Source organism: Hemiscyllium ocellatum, chromosome 1, assembly GCF_020745735.1.
Source record: "Hemiscyllium ocellatum isolate sHemOce1 chromosome 1, sHemOce1.pat.X.cur, whole genome shotgun sequence".
NCBI lineage: Eukaryota > Metazoa > Chordata > Chondrichthyes > Orectolobiformes > Hemiscylliidae > Hemiscyllium > Hemiscyllium ocellatum.
Window position 1 is genome coordinate 49,659,243 of NC_083401.1, and position 19,888 is coordinate 49,679,130.

General features: G+C 38.9%; 1 protein-coding gene across 1 annotated transcript in view; it reads right to left on the reverse strand.

Annotated features, from left to right (window-relative positions):
- Positions 1 to 227: 227 nt before the first annotated feature.
- The window catches only part of lman1 (lectin, mannose-binding, 1), a 61,495-nt gene continuing 41,834 nt past the window's right edge, over positions 228 to 19,888 (reverse strand). The window contains exons 11-13 of the mRNA XM_060853481.1: positions 7,804 to 7,948; positions 5,312 to 5,433; positions 228 to 362 (exon numbers count right to left, since the gene is read on the reverse strand). Coding sequence (XP_060709464.1) covers positions 326 to 362; positions 5,312 to 5,433; positions 7,804 to 7,948 — 304 coding nt within the window. The 3' untranslated portion in view covers positions 228 to 325. The remainder of the gene's footprint in view (positions 363 to 5,311; positions 5,434 to 7,803; positions 7,949 to 19,888) is intronic.

The window sequence follows — 19,888 nt, forward strand, 5'->3', positions numbered from 1 at the left end:
CATCTGAGCAAGTCCAAACTGAACAGAAGTTGGCTTAATTATTGCTTTTCTCCCTCAGTGTACATTTTCTCAATGTATGTGTGTTTAATTCTTCTACAGCTTTGTAACAACAATGTTGAATTCGAAAGTAACTGTCAACAGCCTCATTGTTAGCTGCAGAAAAATTAATATGCCCAAATTAATGCTCACAATTCTCACACCGAAATAATATACCACAATAACTTAAGTTTGTTGAAAAATATTTTTTTAAAAAAATTCCATCATTTACAGTTTTTCTTTGTTTCATACCAGGACACTAACAAAGTAAAAACTAAGAACAATTACATCAAAAGAACTTCTTTGCGGCTGCTTCTTGCTGGCTCCTGTGAAAGAAAAAAAAATAATGGTTTGTATTTGAAATGTTACTGAACTGGATCAGTCAAGTGAAGAAAGTATACTGCTGTTACGTGGTGTGGAGGATAGACTGAAGAATAACATTTCCATTTGTAAAATAGAAATTTATAGATAAACCATAAGACATAAGACTAGAAGACATGGGGGTGGAAGTAAAGTCATTCGGCCCATTGAGTCCACTCTGCCATTTAATCATAGCTGATAGGCATTTCAACTCCACTTACCCCCATTCTCCCCATAGCCCTTAATTCCTTGTGACATCAAGAATTTATCAATCTCTGCCTTGAAGACATTTAGCGTCCCGGCCTCCACTGCACTCTGCAGCAATGAATTCCACAGGCCCACCACTCTCTGGCTGAAGAAATGTTTCCACATTTCTGTTCTGAATTTACCCCCTCTAATTCTAAGGCTATGTCCACTGGTCCTAATCTCCTCGCCTAATGGAAACAATTTCCTAGCGTCCACCCTTCCAAACCATGTATTATCTTGTAAGTTTCTATTAGATCTCCCCTTAAATCTTCTAAACTCCAATGAATACAATCCCAGGATCCTCAGCCGTTCCTCGTATGTTAGACCTACCATTCCAGGGATCATCCGTGTGAATCCCTGCTGGACACGCTCCAGTGCCAGTATGCCCTTCCTGAGGTGTGGAGACCAAAACTGGACACAGTACTCCAAATGGGGCCTAACCAGAGCTTTATAAAGGCTCAGTAGCACAACGGTACTTTTACATTCCAACCCTCTTGAGATAATGACAACATTGCATTCGCTTTCTTACTCACGGACTCAACCTGCATGTTTACCTTTGGAGAATCCTCGACTAGCACTTCCAGATCCTTTTATACTTTGGCTTTACGAATTTTCTCACCGTTTAGAATGTAGTCTATGCTTTTATTCTTTTTTCCAAAGTGCAAGACCTTGCATTTGCTCACATTGAATTCCATCAGCCATTTCCTGGACCACTCTCCCAAACTGCCTAGATCCTTCTGTAGCCTCCCCACTTCCTCAGTACTACCTGCCTGTCCACCTAACTTCATGTCATCGGCAAACTTCGCTAGAATGCCCCCAATCCCTTCATCCAGATCATTAATATATAACGTGAACAGCTGCGGCCCCAACACTGAACCCTGCGGGACACCGCTTGTCACTGGCTGCCATTCCGAAAAAGAATCTTTTATCCCAACTCTCTGCCTTCTGTCAGACAGCCAATCCTCAATCCATACCAGTAGCTCACCTCGAACACTATGGACCCTCACCTTGCTAAGCAGCCTCCCGTGTGGCACCTTATCAAAGGCCTTTTGGAAGTCTAGATAGACCACATCCACTGCGTTTCCCTGGTGTAACCTACTTGTCACCTCTTCAAAGAATTCCAACAGGTTTGTCAGGCATGACCTCCCTTTACTAAATCCATGTTGACTTGTTCTAATCAGACTCTGCTCTTCCAAGAATTTAGAAACCTTATCCTCAATGATGGATTCTAGAATTTTACCAACAACCGAGGTTAGGCTAATCGGCCTATAATTTTCCATGTTTTGTCTTGATCCTTTCTTGAACAAAGGGGTTACAACAGCAATTTTCCAATCATCTGGGACTTTCCCTGACTCCAGTGACTTTTGAAAGATCTCAATCAACGCCTCCGCTATTTCCTCAGCCACCTCCCTCAGAACTCTAGGTTGTAGACCATTGGGGCCAGGAGATTTATCAATTTTAAAATCTTTTAGCTTTTCTAGCACTTTCTCTTTTGTAATGGAAACCATACTCAACTCAGCCCCCTGACTCCCTTTAATTGCTGGGATATTATTCGTATCTTCCACCGTGAAGACTGACACAAAGTACTTGTTAAGTTCTCCTGCTATTTTCTCATCTCCCATCACTAGGCTTCCAGCATCAGTTTGAAGTGGCCCAATGTCTACTTTTGCCTGCTGTTTGTTTCTTAGGTTTCTTTCAATACATATATTTTATCATTTGTAAATTGGAAAATTAATGGTTCTGTCATCTATTTAAGTTGAATATTGCACCATGAATAATAGATCCCGTCAAATAATATATGTAAAAGATCATAAAGGTATAAACTAAGATGTGGCAATTCAAGCAGTTTGTTGTGCCTGTAATCATTTATTGTGGACCATGGCAAATGATAGATTGATCCATATCAATTGATTTCTGAAGACCTCCTCGCTAAAGAATTAACAGTTGTAATGTAATCACAAAAAAAAATCAGATATTGCATATTCTAAGAAATTCCTACTATGTAAAACTGTTCTGGAGCCAAATTTGGTTATTAAAATTAATGGTGCTAAAATGAACTATTTTCTATTCTTAAATGTTTTGTAAATAATTATTGATTAATATTTCAAACCTTTTTACACTTACATCACTCATTGTTATCTACACAAATTCATGACACACACAAAGAATACAATCAGATTGAGAAAGGGAAATTGTATTCACAAAACAAGAAACTAAAATGTAAAATTACAAGGGCAGAGAGAGAGATAAAGTTCAATGTTTATAAATAGTAAGAAAGGAAAGTCAAAGAACAGGATAAGGAGTAAGGCTACTGCAGATGGAATAGGGTAGAATATACATTGAATTGACTCAGCTAAATGAGTTTTTCATTAAGCTAATTCCTGTCACAACAGAATATTCTACAAGAAAAAAGTTGGCGATTATAGGATAGATTAAATATCCAAACATCTAGGACATTTGTGATATTTTTAAAAGAATTCTTACTAGATAGAAAGTAAGGGAATTTGTGATGTTGTGACTCAAGATTTTATGAGCATTCGAATTAAGAGCAGGAATAGGACAAACAGGCAATTGTGCCTACTCTGCCATTTAACAAGGTCATTACTGATCGGATTGTAGCCTCAACTCCATTTTCTTACCTATACCTTTATCTTTTGACTCCCTTAGTCATCAATAATCTAATTCAGCATCAGAAATTCCTGTCTCTGCTGTTCTCTGGGGAAGAGAATTCCAAAGACTCAGCGCTCAAAGAATTCCTCGTCAAATCTCCATTGTAAATGGAAGACCAATTATTGATAGAACTGTGCTCCTTTATTCTAGTCCCACTCATCAAGTTCTTTCTGGATTTTACGTATTTCAATAAGGTCAGCCCTTCAACAAAGAATTCAGTCAAGTTAACCTTCTCTTCACTGCTTAGAGCTCCATAAACATGGAAGTTACAAGACAGATAATAAGCAGAGTTACAGTATTCAGAAAGTTGCAAGATTTTAATGTACAGATTTATTGGCCTAACAGCTGTGTTAGGGGAAGATGCTGGGTGGTATTATTTATAATAGTTAGGATCTGCACACTTATTGAATATTTTTCTAGAGGTAAATAATATTGAGGAACAAGCTAATTCAGTTCACAGTTCAGATTTTCTGTGGATATTTGACAATAGCTATGTAATCTCATTGAATAGATAATTTATCTAGATGGATCAAAAGCTGGCTAAATAAGAATCTTCAGCAACTACAGCATTTTCAGTTCTAAATCATGTTGTTCCATCAGGAAACTCAGTTCATGAGTATGATGTGCAATTTGTGGCATTACCTCAAAAGCATATAAATGATGAGAGAATTGAGAGGAAGATGATCAGTAGATAAAGTTATGAATAAAGGCTGTTCAACAGTGAAATATTTTCACTTGAAGCAGAGTCTTCAAAGCAAAAATGACAGAAGATTGAAACAGCTAATATATAAGACAATTAGAAGATACAACGTAAAATTTGAAATTTCTGAACATCATAAATAGCTGTTTCAAATGATGCTGTGTATGAGAAATTATTGAATAAAAATTTTACTTGACTTGACATGAACTTAACACTACTAAAAGTGTATGAAAGAAAGACAGCTGTCAGGGCTTGGTGGTTGATTGGAGGAAGCTGTTTGGATTGGGAGAGAATGGAGCTAGGAAGAGAAAGAGGTCAGCCAGCAGTATTATTCCTCTGAATAAGGAGAGTCTGCTCACAGCCACTAATGATTATAAATGTACCCAAACTTTTGTTTCTTTTTTGTGGAATGCAGGCATTGCTGGGAGGCCAGAATTTGTTATCCAATCAAATTACCCTTGGACTAAGTGGTTTGCTCGGCCATTTCAAAGCGAAGCCAAGGGTCATCCACACTGCTGTGGATCTGAAATCATAGGGAGGCCAGACTAGGTAAGGATGATATTTCTTTCCCCGAAGGATATTAATGAAGCAAATGAGTTTTTAATGATAGTAATGATCAAAGTGAGACTAATTTTGAACTCTAGATTTTCTTTACTGAAATTTATATTCCACCAGCAATTCCATGATAGAATCTGAACCCATGTCCCCAGAGTAATACTGGTCTCCAGAATACTGGTTGAGCAACATTGGCATGAAGCCACCATCTTCCTGCATTGAGCATGAAGCATAACTCAACAGATTAATGGCCTTTTCCACTTTGGACAAAATGCTAATTGGAATTTCACCTCCTTCCATTTCTTCCAATAACATAATTCCATCAATGCACTTTGGATATAGTGGTGACCAGCCTCGACCATCCTGGTAAAAAGTATCAGATATTTACTGAGAGAAAAGAATAAATTTCTCTAGGTGTAACTGAGAAAGTTATGAACCAGTCACACAATTCTCTGCAACATTGCTTGAGGTGGTGTATATCATCAATAATTTAACAACATTGATGCTAAGCTAATTTTATACATTATTGGATTATGTTCTTCAAAGGAACTGGGGATACTGAACTTCACAGTTTTTAGTCAAAACAAATTATTTGTAGTGAATGTAGCACATCTACACACCTATTCATCTCACAACAGTTTATCCATCAATACTAATATCTGAAGTTAGGTTAACCATTTAAATTTTGAGAAGGGCTACAAAGTGCAAATAATAATCTACATCATTAATAAATATCATACTTACCGATACATGATATAACCAATAAACAACACGGTTTGAACTGCCACAAACATGAAGAAATGAGTTGTGGACAAACATGATGGGAATGGGGGCAATTCTGGGCATTTAGGCTTTTCGACGTTTAGCTGTTAAAGACAATAATCATATATTAGTCCTGAATGAATGCAGACATTACTTAATATACAGTGGAATCACATGCCCCTAAGGTTGCCTTTTAAAAGCATAAAGCTGCCCGTAGCGTTTATATTTTTCTGGCTCATTTTATACCCTGACAAGTCTGATAGGGAGAAGTTGCTTATGAATTTTATGTTCTTGCCACTCAATCAAGCCACACAAATTTAAGATCGAGTTGATGAAGAATTTCTTCTGAGTAGTGAATCTGTGAATTTTTTTTTCCCCCGCAGAGGATTAGTGGAGGAGTCATACAGCATGCAAACTGATCTTTCTGTCCAACTAGTCTATACCGATACCGTTCCCAAACTAAACCATTCCCACTTTCCTGCCTTTGGTCCATATCCCTCTAAACTCTTCTTATTCATGTACTTAGCCAAATGTCTTTTATATGTTGTAACGGCATCCATTACTTCCTCTGACATATCATTCCACGCATGAGCCAAGTTGTAAAACAAAAAATGTTGTCCCTTCTATCCTTTCTAAAACTTACTCCTCACATTTAAAAAAAAAATGCCCCATAAATTTGAACTGCACCACACGATGGAAAAGAGCTTTGCTGTTCACCTGATCTACGCCCCTCATGATTTTATAAATCTTTAAGGTCACCCCCAAACCATCTACTCTGAAATAGTCCCAGCCCTTCCAATCTATTTTTATAACCCAAAAACATTCCATTCCTGTCAACATCCTGGTAAATCTTTTCTTAACCCTCTCCAATTAAATACCTTTCCCACTGCATGGCAACCAGAACTGCACATAGTACTCCAGAAAGGGCCTCACCAATGTCCTGTACAACCTCAGCATGTCGTCCCAACTCCTATAGTCACAGTCTGAGCAATGAAGACAAGCATGCTAAACGTCTTCTGAATCACCCAGTGTACCTGTGATGTAAATTTCAAAGAATTATGTACCTAAACCCCTAAATGTCTATTCAACATTACCCCTGGCCCTACCATTAATTGTATAAATCCTGCCCTTGTTTGTTTTACCAAAATACAATAGCTTGCATTGATCTAAATTAAACTCTATCTGCCATTCCTCAGACCACTGACCCAATAGATAAAGATCTTTGTAATCTTCAATAACTTTCTTTACTGTCCACTGTACCACCAATTTTGGTGCCATCTGAAAACTTCCTAACCATGCCTTCTCATCCAAATCATTAATATAGTAACAAACAACAGTGGACACTGTACCATCCCTGTGGAACAATGCTGGTCACAGGCCTCCAGTCCAAGACTCAAACCTCTACCATCATGCTGTCTCCCATCGTCAAGTCAACTTTGTATCCAATTGGCAAGATCACCCTGAATCCCATGTGATCTAACGTTACTAATCAGTCGACCATGTGGAGCTTTGTCAAAGGCTTTACTAAAGTTGTTAAGGCTGGGTTCATTAAGAATATTCAAGGCTGAGTATGGGAATCAAGCATTATGGGGAAAAGGCAGGAAAGTGGAGTTGAGGATTATTAGATCAGCCATGATCTCATTGAATGACAGTGCAGACTCAATGGGCTGACTGACCTACTTCTGCTCTTAAATCTTATGGTTATCATTAACTGTTTCTTTCTCAGCTGATCTGCTGAGTGATTTCACAATTTTCTGTCTTTATTTTAGATTCCTAGCTTCAACAGCATTTTGATCCAATGACCTTTGCCTTGACTTGAAGGAAGTTATGGAGATTTAGCACATGCTTTTGCTTGAAGATTTGAAGTCATATTGTTAGATGCTTTCTTGCCCAGAAAAACACAAGACATCAGCTCATCAAACAAAAAGATGCTAAAACACATATCCAAGGTTGCAAATGAATATAGAGAATAGGCTGGCAGTGAAATAAGGAAACATTAAGCTTCAAGTTGAATCAAAATCGTTCAACTCAAATCTTGATGAAAGACATTTTTCCTAAATTTAGATACATGATAGAAGTGTGAGGTGATAGTTGGTTGGATACCGCGTTATGCAAGTAATTTACAATCAAATCAAAAACAGCAAGAAAAACTAAAGCAATTACGTGGCTTCAGCCCATTTAGTGAGAATGGACCAAATGCTCAGCACCGAGTAAGTGAGCAATTTTTTGTTGTGTTTAAATTTGCTCCTTCGCAACAATACAAATTGTTTTTACATGCAGTTCTCTCAATTTGGGTTTCTGCACATCACGTCATCATGTACATTAATTTATCATCAGAAAAAGTTTCCTTCCTTACTAGTCAAAATGGAAAATTTAAATCAAACTGAAGTTCATTTGGGTCATCAAATATTTTAGTGCACAATATTAGAATACTAAGTTTTTACACAAAGCATTAAATTTACAACAAGACTTACATTTCTCTGTACTAATGCAGCAAGGTCTCTTTTAACAGTATGAAGGTTTTCTTTTATTTCATGGAAATGTTGAATTGTTTCATAGCTTCCTGTTGCACCACCTGGAAGCTGAGCTGCTTGGTTCAGGGCATTAGTTACAGAATTCCTATAAACAATTACAATACATCAGTCAGAACACTTGAAAGATATCTGTTGCATTTAATACTCTGTTCAGAACATATTTGACAATCCTTGGAAGGTCCAGAAATCACTTGCAAATTGCTACTCCATTGCTTTTTACTTTACAAAGCGCGAGTTTAGCATTTCCTACAAAGTTCCAATCAGGGCTCCTTCAGAAATGCAGAGCGTACTTCCATTCGGACAGTTCTCAGAGTAAAACTGTTAGGGGAGGGCAAACTAAGCCCCCTTTTCACAGCGGTCTGATGCTGTTGTCACATATGTGAAGACCCACACAGCAGCGTTTGTTAGCAGCTGTCAAAATGAAATATATCAGGTAAGCGAGTGTGCCAGGGTGCAAAGAAGCCAAGTAACCAATAGTGTGTTTCGGGCAGGTCATGGGGGCAGCAGAAATCCTATTGCAGACTCTTTTCATAAGGTTCTCTTCCTGCTATCTGTGTATTCCACAAATTTAGTGATCATACATTTGGTTCATTCTTCCAGCTACATTAGTCTAAATTATAAATACTTGAAGCCCAAGCACCGATTTGTGGTATTCCAGAATGTTTAATCTGTTCCAGTTATAGAGTCATAGAGATGTACAGCATGGAAACAGACCCTTCGATCCAGCCCATCCATGCCGACCAGACATTCCAACCCAATCTAGCCCCACCTGCTAGCACCTGGCCCATATCCCTCCAAACCCTTCCTATTCACATACCCATCCAAATGCCTCTTAAATGTTGCAATTGTACCAGCCTCCACCACTTCCTCTGGCAGCTCATTCCATACAGGTACCACTTTCTGCGTGAAAAAGTTGCCCCTTACGTCTTTACCCTCTCATCCTGAACGTATGCCCTCTAGTTCTGGTCTCCCGACCCCAGGGAAAAGACTTTGTCTATTTATCCTATCCATCCCCCTCAATTTTGTAAATTTCTATAAAGTCACCCCTCAGCCTCTGATACTCCAGGGAAAACAGCCCCAGCCTGTTCAGCCTCCTGCTATAGCTTAAATCCTCCCTGTTAGAGTGGAAAGAGGATTATTTTTATTTGGTTACCCCTTGGATCACACACTCTTTGTATATTAATCCTTGATTTCCAGAAGGCATTTGATAAGGTGCTACAAAGTAACACACATCTACAGATCAATTTTATCTCGTGACAATTTGCAAACCAGGTCCCATAACACTAGATATGTTTCAGATGTTGGCTGAGAACATAAAACAATACAGAACTTATTGGGAGCCAAAAAGTGAAAAAGAATGCCCTTACGACATAAATAGAAGACACAGCCTCTTTAAAAACCGGAGTTAACCTTTATTTACACAACAGATCAGCAGTTAGAATGAACATTCTTTTCTCTTTGTATTCCATATTTTAGTATGCAAGAATAAATATGGACTAGGTCACCAAGAGAATGCTCCTGTTTCTTTGCATAGTCCCTTTGCATCTGTCGCACTCATCCAAGAAAATAGTATTATTGAATTTCAGTTACTGCAGTACTAGTCTGTATTAAATGAGTGCTAGCCTAGATTGTATCTGGAGTGGGGCTTGAATTCTCAGTTTTGACTTGGGCAATAAAACTATCACAAATGCCAAAGTTGACACCTATGTTGAAGGTACACAAATCTCATTTATTTTTGCAATTTAAAGACTCTTCCCCTCAAACTAAATTTATCAAGGTTCAGCTTATTCGGATTGACCCGTCAACAGATCACTATAGAGCTCATCAATATGTTTAATCAATCTTCTAATCATAGAATCCCTACAGTGTGGAAACAGGCCATTGGGGCCAAGTCCACACTGGCGCTCCAAACAGTAACCCACCCAGACCCATTCCCCTACCCCTATTACTCTACATTTCCCCTGACTAATGCACCTAACCTACACATCCCTGAACATTATGAGCAAATTTAGCACAGCCAATTCACCTAACCAGCACATCCTTGAACTATGGGAGGAAACCGGACCACCCGAAAAAAACCCACGCAGACGCAAGGAGAATGTGCAAATTCCCCACAGACAGTTGCCTGAGGCTGGAATCAAACTCTGGCTCCAGGAGTTCTGAGGCAGCAATGCTAACCACTGAGCCACCATGCCACCCAGAATAGTGTTCAGTTTGATGCGGCAGATACACAAGTCCCAGTGAGACTCAAACTCACGACCATTGGCTTACAAAACCAGTGCTCTAACCACTGAGCTATAGAAATATACAAAGGAAGAAAATGGGGAACTTCCATCAACCTTCAGAATGGAAAACATTCTCATTCAATCTGTGAAGAAGTTTTATTTAAATCTTCTTCTCAAAATAAGTCAACTGAGAAGACAATCTTTCAAGATTGCTGAGATATTTGGGAGGGTAATGGAACACTTGCATTTATGTCTCAACTTTAGAAAATTGCACAGCTCAAGTCAACAATAGTTCTAGGACTGTGGGCTGGTTCTTTGCCCTCTGAACTGGGCAGCTCAAGAAATTTAACTGTTCCAATGAAAACAAAATAAGCCAGAAGCAGGATACTTCAGAATAAAACAATGAGAATGCTTATAAGAAACATATAGCTATACCAATGTAATAATTCAAATGAGTACACGGTAATTTAGTGAGTATTAAAAGAAATACAAAATCATTGCAAAAAGTACAAGTAAACAGATTGATTCTTTAAAACACTGGGAGCTTAAAATCCTGCCCATCCACTTTTAAAAGGTAACAGGCACTTTAATTAATTAGACCATTAAAAAGAAAAGCCCATCAAGTCCAAGCATTTTTTATTCTTAATGGAAGTCAGCAATTTTAACAAATAAAAGCCATGGAGCAACTGGAACAACAAAGAAACATTCCACAAAGTAGATTAAAATGAAGGCTAGAGGCATTTTTATCAGGCCTTTAATCCCAGTCTGTTAGCATAATACACAATCATGAATTTGATCTTCAAACCATTCCTCAGTAATCTGTCTGAAACCATACATTTCATTCAAATTGGGTCCTCATAATTCCTTATTCACGTTGTAAAACAGCATTAGTAAAGCAAAGAGACGAAAAAAATCTTCTGTAAAGTAGCAATTGTGTCAGTACAGGAATGGATTTCACTTTACATCTCTAAAGAATTCAGTCATTTCACACTTAGTTATTTTTAAATGTTTACAGCTGCAAAAAAAGTGAATACGTCTGAAAAAGGTGTAAAATATTTGAGCTTAAACCAATGAAGAACTTACTGGGAGTTAAAAATAGAACCAAATATTGTGTTTATAAAAAGCCTTGGTAAATCTTTATTTACAGAGTTAGAATGAATATTCCTTTCTCTTTGTATTTCATATTATAGTATGCAAGAACAAACACTATGTATCATAGCTAATGGATGGTTTCAATATTTCATGGATATCTCAGATTGTCTGCACCACCTTCTTGAATGTAATTGAATGACTCAATATGTTATTTCAATGTGCAGTTAAGAGTTAACCACATTGGAGTCATATATAGGCCACATTGTCTGGTTCACTTAACAGTCTTTTTTCTGCAAACTTAAAACCTTTATTTCATCATTACTAGTTCTAGACTTATTCCAGATTTAATTAACTAAATTCTTCAGCTATTGTAGCAGAATTGGAAAGCTTGGATCCGGATACCCAATCTAGTAATATAATCACTGTTTGCATTATTGACTACATGCACACTATCTATTGGCAACGATTCTCATGGCAAAATCCAGTGTATTCACTCCTGACTTTATTGTCGTAAAAATAATTGAACCAATTTGGATATTTTCCAAATTCGAATGAAAGCAGTGGTCAGACAAAAAACTTGATACATTCAATGGACTTCACCTTTACAGGCATAAGTAATAAATTAAGGAGTTAAGAGTCCAAACATCAGTGAAAAAACTAAGGTCTGGCAGCATCTGTGGAGAGAGTAACAAAGTTAATGTTTCTAATCAAGTATGACTGATTTTTGGAAGTTCTGTCAAGTTCCACTCCAAGCCATTCACCTTCCAGACTTGGAAGTAAACTGCCATTTGTTTACTGGTACTGGGACAAAATCTGGGAAACAGTAACAATACGGTGGATGTCAACATATCCACATGACTGTAGCACCTACTGCAGGACAATTAGGAAAAGGAAACGAATGCTAGTGCAGCCAGCAACACCCACATCCTATGAATAACTTCAAAAGTGTTCCTAAAAATATTTCAAAACACACATCAAAATTCCAGAATCTGAATGTTCAGTGTTAGTGGAACAAAGGAACAAGAGTAAGCTATTCAAACTTGCCATTCAATTACAGCATAACTGAAATGCATATTTATTCCACCTCTCTGTCTTGGCTCAGAAATACGATGGCAGTGTGGTGATAATGTCAGTGGATTATTGCCTGGAGTCCCACACCAATGTTCTGGGAACATGGATTCACAAATGGTGAAATTAAAATTCAATTGATTAATAACTTGGGAATTGAAAACTAGTTTCAGTAATGGTGATTGTGAAATTACCATTGATCACTACCAGCGAAGCTGATGCGTAATGTTTACAGAAGGAAATCTGCTATCTGGCTGATGTATGACAGCAGACCCACAGTAGCAAGATCAATCCTTAACTGTCCTCTGAAATAGCTGAATATCTATTCACAAAAAGATACAGGTAAGGAACAGGACTAGACCATTCAGCCCCTCAAGCCTGCTCTGCTATTGAATAAGATCAGAGCTGTTTTGATAATGACGTCAAATCCACATTCCCACCTATCGTGATAACTTTTCACTCCCTTGATTATCAAGGATCTAGTGACCTCTGCCTAAAAGATATGTGCCTCCACTGTCTTTTCAGGGAGATAGCCCCAAAGACTCAACACTTTGGAGATAAATATTTCACCTAATCTGTTTAAAAAGGGCACATCATTATGTTTAAACAATGACCTTCTAGTTCTAGATTCTCCCAGAAGAAGGAACATCCTCTCCACATTTACCGTCAAGACCTTCTCAGAGTTTTATATGTTTGAATCAAGTCACCTCTTGCTTTCTAAATTTCAACAGATGTAAAACTAGCCTCCCCTCATAAGGACAGCCAACAATTCCAAGTTTTAGTCTGGTAAACCTTCTCTGAACTGTCAACATATTTGATTCCTTTCTTAAGGAAGGTGACAAAACACATACTGTACTCGAATGTTGTCTCATCAATGCTCTGTATAATTGAAGAATCACCTCAATGTTGTATTTAATTCCTCTCACAATAAAGAATTCTGAAACAAACAAAACAGAAATTGCCATAGAAACTCAGCAGTCTGGCAGCATCTGTTGACAGAAACAGAATTAACAATGAATCCAGTGATGCTTCTTCAGAGGTGATGTAACTAAGAAATGGTGGTATTAATGCAAATGACAGGAGATGGAGTGGGTGGGACAGAAAAAACAGGGAGAGTGCACAAGAGAGAGCGAAATACCAGTAAGTAGACAGGTGAAGACAAAGAGAGGGGGAAAAATTCCATCCCTGTAACCCTTCATTTTCCAGAGCTAACTCACGTAGCCAGCATATCTCTGGCAATTTAGCATGGCCAATCCATCTAACATTCACATCTTTGGACAGAGAGGAAACCGAAACATCTGGAAGAAACCCACACAGAGACACAGCGAGAATGTCTGTGTGGAGTTTGCACAGTCGCTAGAGGGTGGAATTGAACCAGGGTCCCTGTCTCCGTGTGGCAGCAGTACTAACCACCTAGCTACTGGGTTGCCCGTTGTTCTTGTCTCCCATTTCCACATTTATAGTTGTTTCTGGGAGGTTACTTCTATCCCTTATAAAGAAGGCTGATGCACAATTCCTGTTCAATTCATCCATGATAGTCTCATATTCCATGATTAACTCTCTAGACTCCATTTCTATAAAATTCACTTTACACTTCAAAATATTTATAGAAATACTTGCTGTTTTTGCATTTCCAGCTACCATTCTCTAACCCAATTTTTTTCCTGACATCAACTGATGCAGGAGCAGCACTCAAAGCTTGTAATTTTAAATAAACCTGTTGGACTATAATCTGGTGTTGTGATTTCTGATTAATTTTTAACTTTCTGACATGTCATCTGTTTTTGCACAATTTTATGTTTTCTTTGCTCTTACTTACATTAAAAATCTGATACATTCAATCACCCTCAAACCAAATGCAAAAAATAACACAAGAATCACTGCCAGCTGGGGGTGCCTTCACTCTGACACAGTGGTAGGACAGATATCAAATAATGATGAGTCAGGAAACAGGAAGGAGATAGAGGGGTTGGTGATGTGGTGTAATGGTAACAACCTCCCTCTCAATGTCAGCAAAACTAAAGAACTGATCACTGTCTTCAGAAAGAAGGGAGGAGACCAAGCCCCCAGCGACATCAACAGTGCAAAGGTTGAGAAGGTTGAGTGTGTCAAGTTCCCTGGAGTGACGATAACTGACAACCTGTCCTCGACGCCCATGTCAATGCAATGGTCGGGAAGGCATAGCACCTTTTCTTCTTCAGGCGGTTCAGGAAATTTGGCATGTCCATAAGGACGCTCACCAATTTCTACAGATGTGATCTTGCTTAGCACATGGTGTAACCTGTATGCCTTACTTTGTCCAAGTTGCTTTTCACCCCATGACCTGCATGTCCTTGCTTACGATGATCTTCCTGTACTGCTCACAAACAAAACTTTTCCTTAGGTACGTGTGACAACAACAAAAATTGAATCTTTAAATATCCAGACTCTTTGCACAATACCAGGATCAATCTAGCTACTCTCTAGTTCTATCTAGAACATACTGTTCTAAGAAACTATTCCAAGTATCTAAAATCTATCAAATCTCGAGTTAGAATTTGTACAAAACAAAAGCCACATCTACTTTAGTGAAGTATTTTAAAAAGATGCACAACAATGAACAAAATCCTCTCAATTGCCAGGGTGCTATATCTGGTTACACTTAATTCCAGACGTCCCCAGACAAGCAACATCCTCCTCCATCTCCCTTCTCAAAACTCTTAAGAATTTTGTATGCTTCAAAAGAAATCATTTCATTTTTTCTGACCTCGAGGGAATATACACTAGTCTATTCAACTCAGGTTCACAGTTCTCTGAAAGTGGAGTCACAGGTATACAGGGCAATGGAGGTGGCTTTTGGCATACTGACCTTCATGAGTCAGGGCATTGAGTACAGAAATTGGGGAATTATGTTGCAGTTCTACAGGATGGTGGTGAGGCTGCACTTGGAATATTGTGTTCACTTTTGGTCACCTTGTTATAGGAAAGATGTTATTAAACTAGAAAGCGTGCAGAAGAAATCCTCAAGGATATTGCCTGCCACTTCAACACAACACAGTTGAGTACAAGTTGGAAGATTAGTGCCTTACTTAATGATTGGGAAGCTTGCAGCCTTCAGGACTCGATAATGAGGATAATTATTTTGAGAAACTGACCACCTTCTTCTTTGTACTTTATCTTCCACATGCCACATATATGAAGCCCTAACCCTCTCTTGGGCAATAAAGTTTAATTTAGTAGTAATACAGATGACAATTTTCCTAATCCTTCTGATAGAGATCACTGCTTAACAAGAGTTGATGTTGCCTTCAAAATTACAACTTGTTCTAATTTTTTTGCTGTTCTTATTAAAATGATTTAATAAACCTCATGTATTCAACAAGCAAATCCACTAGAAACTAAACGAAGTTTGCTCCCTTCAGACTTAATTTGTAGCTGCAATTGTTGCTCATGTTTTATCAGAGATTTCTTTAATCCAGTAAGTTTTGTGATCAGACATGCCATATCTACAATGTACACTAATATACAATAAAAGATGGGAATAAGATAAGATAGTAATCACGAGAAAATCTAATCTGATTTCTTTAAACAAAAGTCAAGATTATTAAAATCAAAGTCTGTCGAATGAACAAGTAATAAGGTTGCTGATTTGTCTAATCTATAATTTTTTTAGACGATCGTCACTGCTCAGCTGTCCCAATAATTCAACATTTAATGCACTGTAAAAACACAAGATTCTGTGATATGTCAAATATAAGCTACCCATCATTTACAAATAACTTCAATCTACCTACTTATAAAAGCAAATTCTCCCCATTTTGAAAAAGTACATGTTTTTAAATCACAAGAGCCCACACTTTGAGCTGCACAAACAATTAACTATTTTATAACAGTTGCATATTTTCTCCACAATGTTTTAACAGGCTGGCGAACAGTAGAGAAATGTTCCACACAAGAGAGAATTGGAAATACTCTTTGCTGAAACAGCCAATTTTTAAATTCTAAGAGTCGTGTCCCTACCTTGAATCACAAACTCCAAAATACCAAATAAAACCAAAATTCCTTTCACTTTATTCATTTTGCATTCACAAATTTAAGGACAATCTTCAATAAAAGAGAATGGATATCTTTGTCGAAAACACTAACTTTAAATAAGTACATAGCCTCAGATGTCTCCAAATGTTTGAACAATGCAATTATTTTATTTTTGAAAAACGTACAAACATTTTCACAAGGAATATTTATGGGAATAGAAAAATAAGAACTAATGCTGAAGAAAGTAAAAAATGAGGTCTGCAGATGCTGGAGATGCAGATGCTGCCGCCCTCCTAACCTGCAATCCTCTTCCTGACCTCTCCGCCCCCACCCCACTCCGGCCTATCACCCTCACCTTGACCTCCTTCCACCTATCCCACCTCCATCGCCCCTCCCCCTAGTCCCTCCTCCCTACCCTTTATCTTAGCCTGCTTGGCTCTCTCTCTCTCTTATTCCTGATGAAGGGCTTATGCTCGAAACGTCGAATTCTCTATTCCTGAGATGCTGCCTGGCCTGCTGTGCTTTGACCAGCAACACATTTGCAGCTAATGCTGAAGAAACCTGACGACTCAGGCTGTTGCTTTTTAATCAGCAATAGTTCTGTCACAGTACAAATTGTCTGTAATAACAAATCACACTTCAGTGAACAGTATTAGAAGTTATTTGTTGCAATTGTACTTGATGCTGATAAATGATCCAAAGGACAAGTGTCTTTCAACGCTCTATGATCATAGAAAACGAGTATTTTCTAGTTGTTAAAGCCGTTTACGTACACAAAGGATGACTAATGAATCATGACAGAAATGTAGCGAAGTCAAAGGTTATCAGGGTAGGCAGGAATGTGGATTTCAGATCACAATTAGACCAGCCACAATCTTGTTGATTGGTTGAATAGGCTCAAGGGGCTGAGCTGTTTAGTTCTGATCCCGATTCACATATTAGTTGGTATGTAACCACAAATTATTCAAGAGATGGGAGCACAGAAATAACGTTACTAGGCTAGACAGATGACGACTAGACTCATGCTCTAGCAATACCAGTTTAAATTCTATCATGGTAGCGGAGGAATTTCAATTCAATTAATAAAACCTGTAATTGAAAGGCTGTTCTCAGTAACGATTAGATTACTCCAATGAATATTAGATTAGTTTACTTAGTGTGGAAATAGAGCCTTCGGCCCAACAAGTCCACACCTCCGAAGAGCAACCCACCCAGACCCATTCCCCTACGTTTACCCCTTCACCTAACACTACGGGCTATTTAGCATGGCCAATTCACCTAACCTGCATATTTCTGGACTGTGGGAGGAAATTCACGCAGACACGGGGAGAATGTGCAAACTCCACACAGACAGTCGCCTGAGGCGGGAATTGAACCCGGGTGTCTGGCACTGTGAGGCAGCAGTGCTAACCACTGAGCCACCGTGCCGCTCATAATGAGGACCAGGAATAAAAAAAGAGTTTTGGTAATGTCCATGAGGGAAAGAAATCTGCCATCATTCCCCAGACTGGCTCACATGCAACTCTAGAAGTACAGCAATATAGTTCTCTGAATGCCCTCCAGCAAGCAGTCAAAGAGCAATTGGGAATGAGCATCAAAATGCTGACCTTGTAAACAACACCAATGTCCAAAAGAAATAATAAAAAAGTTCCTTGCTAAAATCAACTGGACTGGGAGTTCTTCCAAACATTGCAAATAAGTAGCATTTGTATAGCATCTTTCACAACTTTAGGATACCCTGAAGAGCAGCTCTTAAGTTGTAGAGATAATGTCCTACCTCTGAACCAAGAGGCTTAGGTTTAAGTCTCACCTGCTCTAGAGAGATGCAGTAACATTGCTGACAGATTGAAAGGAAAATATCTATCCCAAAGTGGCCCAGTGTTACGTCAATAACTATGTTTCAAAGCATCCGGAGGAAACACCATTATATTCCTTTCATTAGTATAACATACCAAGCAGCAATTTAGATAAATGTGAGGTGCTGCGTTTTGAGAAAGCAAATCTTAGCATGACTTATACACTTAATGTTAAGGTCCTAGGGAGTGCTGCTGAACAAACAGACCTTGGAGTGCAGGCTTACAGCTCTTTGAAAATGGAGTTGCAGGTAGATAGGATAGCGAAGGCAGCGTTTGGTATGCTTTTCTTAATTGGTCAGAGTAATGTGTACAGGAGTTGGGAGGTCATGTTGCAGCTGTACAGGACATTGGTTAGGCCACTGTTGGAATAGTGCGCGCAATTCTGGTCTCCTTCCTTTTGGAAAGATGTTGTGAAACTTGAAAGGGTTCAGAAAAGACTTACAAGGATGTTGCCAGGATTGGAGGATTTGAGCTATAGGGAGAGGCTGAACAGACTGTGGCTGTTTTCCCTGGAGCGTCGGAGGCTGAGGGGTGATCTTATAGAGGTTGATAAAATCATAAGGGGCATGAATAGGATAAATAGACAAAGTCTTTTCCCTGGGGAGGGAGAGTCCAGAACTAGAGGGCATAGGTTCAGGGTGAGAGGGAAAATATATAAAAGAGACCTAAGACGCAACTTTATCACTCATGGAGTGAGCTGCTAGAGGAAGTGATGGAGGCTAGTACAATGGTAACATTTAAAAGGCATCTGGATGGATATATGAATAGGAAGGGTTTGGAGGGATATGGGCAGGGTGCTAGCATGTGGGACTAGATTGGGTTGGGATATCTGGTCAGCATGGACGAGTTGGACCGAACGGTTTGTTTCTATGCTGTACATCTCAATGATTCTATGAGCATGTTGGGCCTTCATACTGATCTGTTTCAATCTGTTTAAGGAAATGCAACTTCTGTATTTGAATTTAAACATTGTAACAACGTTGTTCAAGTTTACAATTGAAGATGATTCAACCTGCCTCGTCTGGTGAACCCAGCATTGCAGATGCATCGGCCAATTTGATTTACTCCAAGTGATATCAAGAAATGGCTGAAGGCTTTGAATATTGTACAGGCTATGAGACCTGACAATATTCTGACAATACAACCAAAAACTTGTTCTCTGGACCCAGCTCTTAGCCAAGCTTTTCCAGTCCGTCTACAACAATAATATATATACTGCAATATGGAAAGTTGCCCAAGTACGCCCTTCCACATGACAGGATAAATCCAAAGCAGTCGATTACTGCCTGATCTACCCTCTAATAAAACATTTATAGAAGGTTTTACAGAGATATCATGTAACTTGCTGAACAGCAACCTGCACACTGTCACTTAGTTTGAGTTCTGTCATGCAGTTTCTGACCTGATTCGTTTCTGACCAATGTAGTAAATGGCTGACCTCATCAGGTGAGGTGTAGCAGACTATACAAATACATAGCAGAAGCTGGATAACATTCAGACTTCCCACAGCTACCTGGACTACACCTCCTCCCACCCTGCCCCCTGTAAAAACGCCATCCCATATTCCCAATTCCTTCGTCTCCGCCGCATCTGCTCCCAGGAGGATCAATTCCAACACCGCACAGCCCAGATGGCCTCCTTCTTCAAGGACCGCAGACTCCCCCCAGACGTGATCGACGATGCCCTCCACCGCATCTCCTCCACTTCCCGCTCCTCCGCCCTTGAGCCCCGCTCCTCCAACCGCCACCAAGACAGAACCCCACTGGTTCT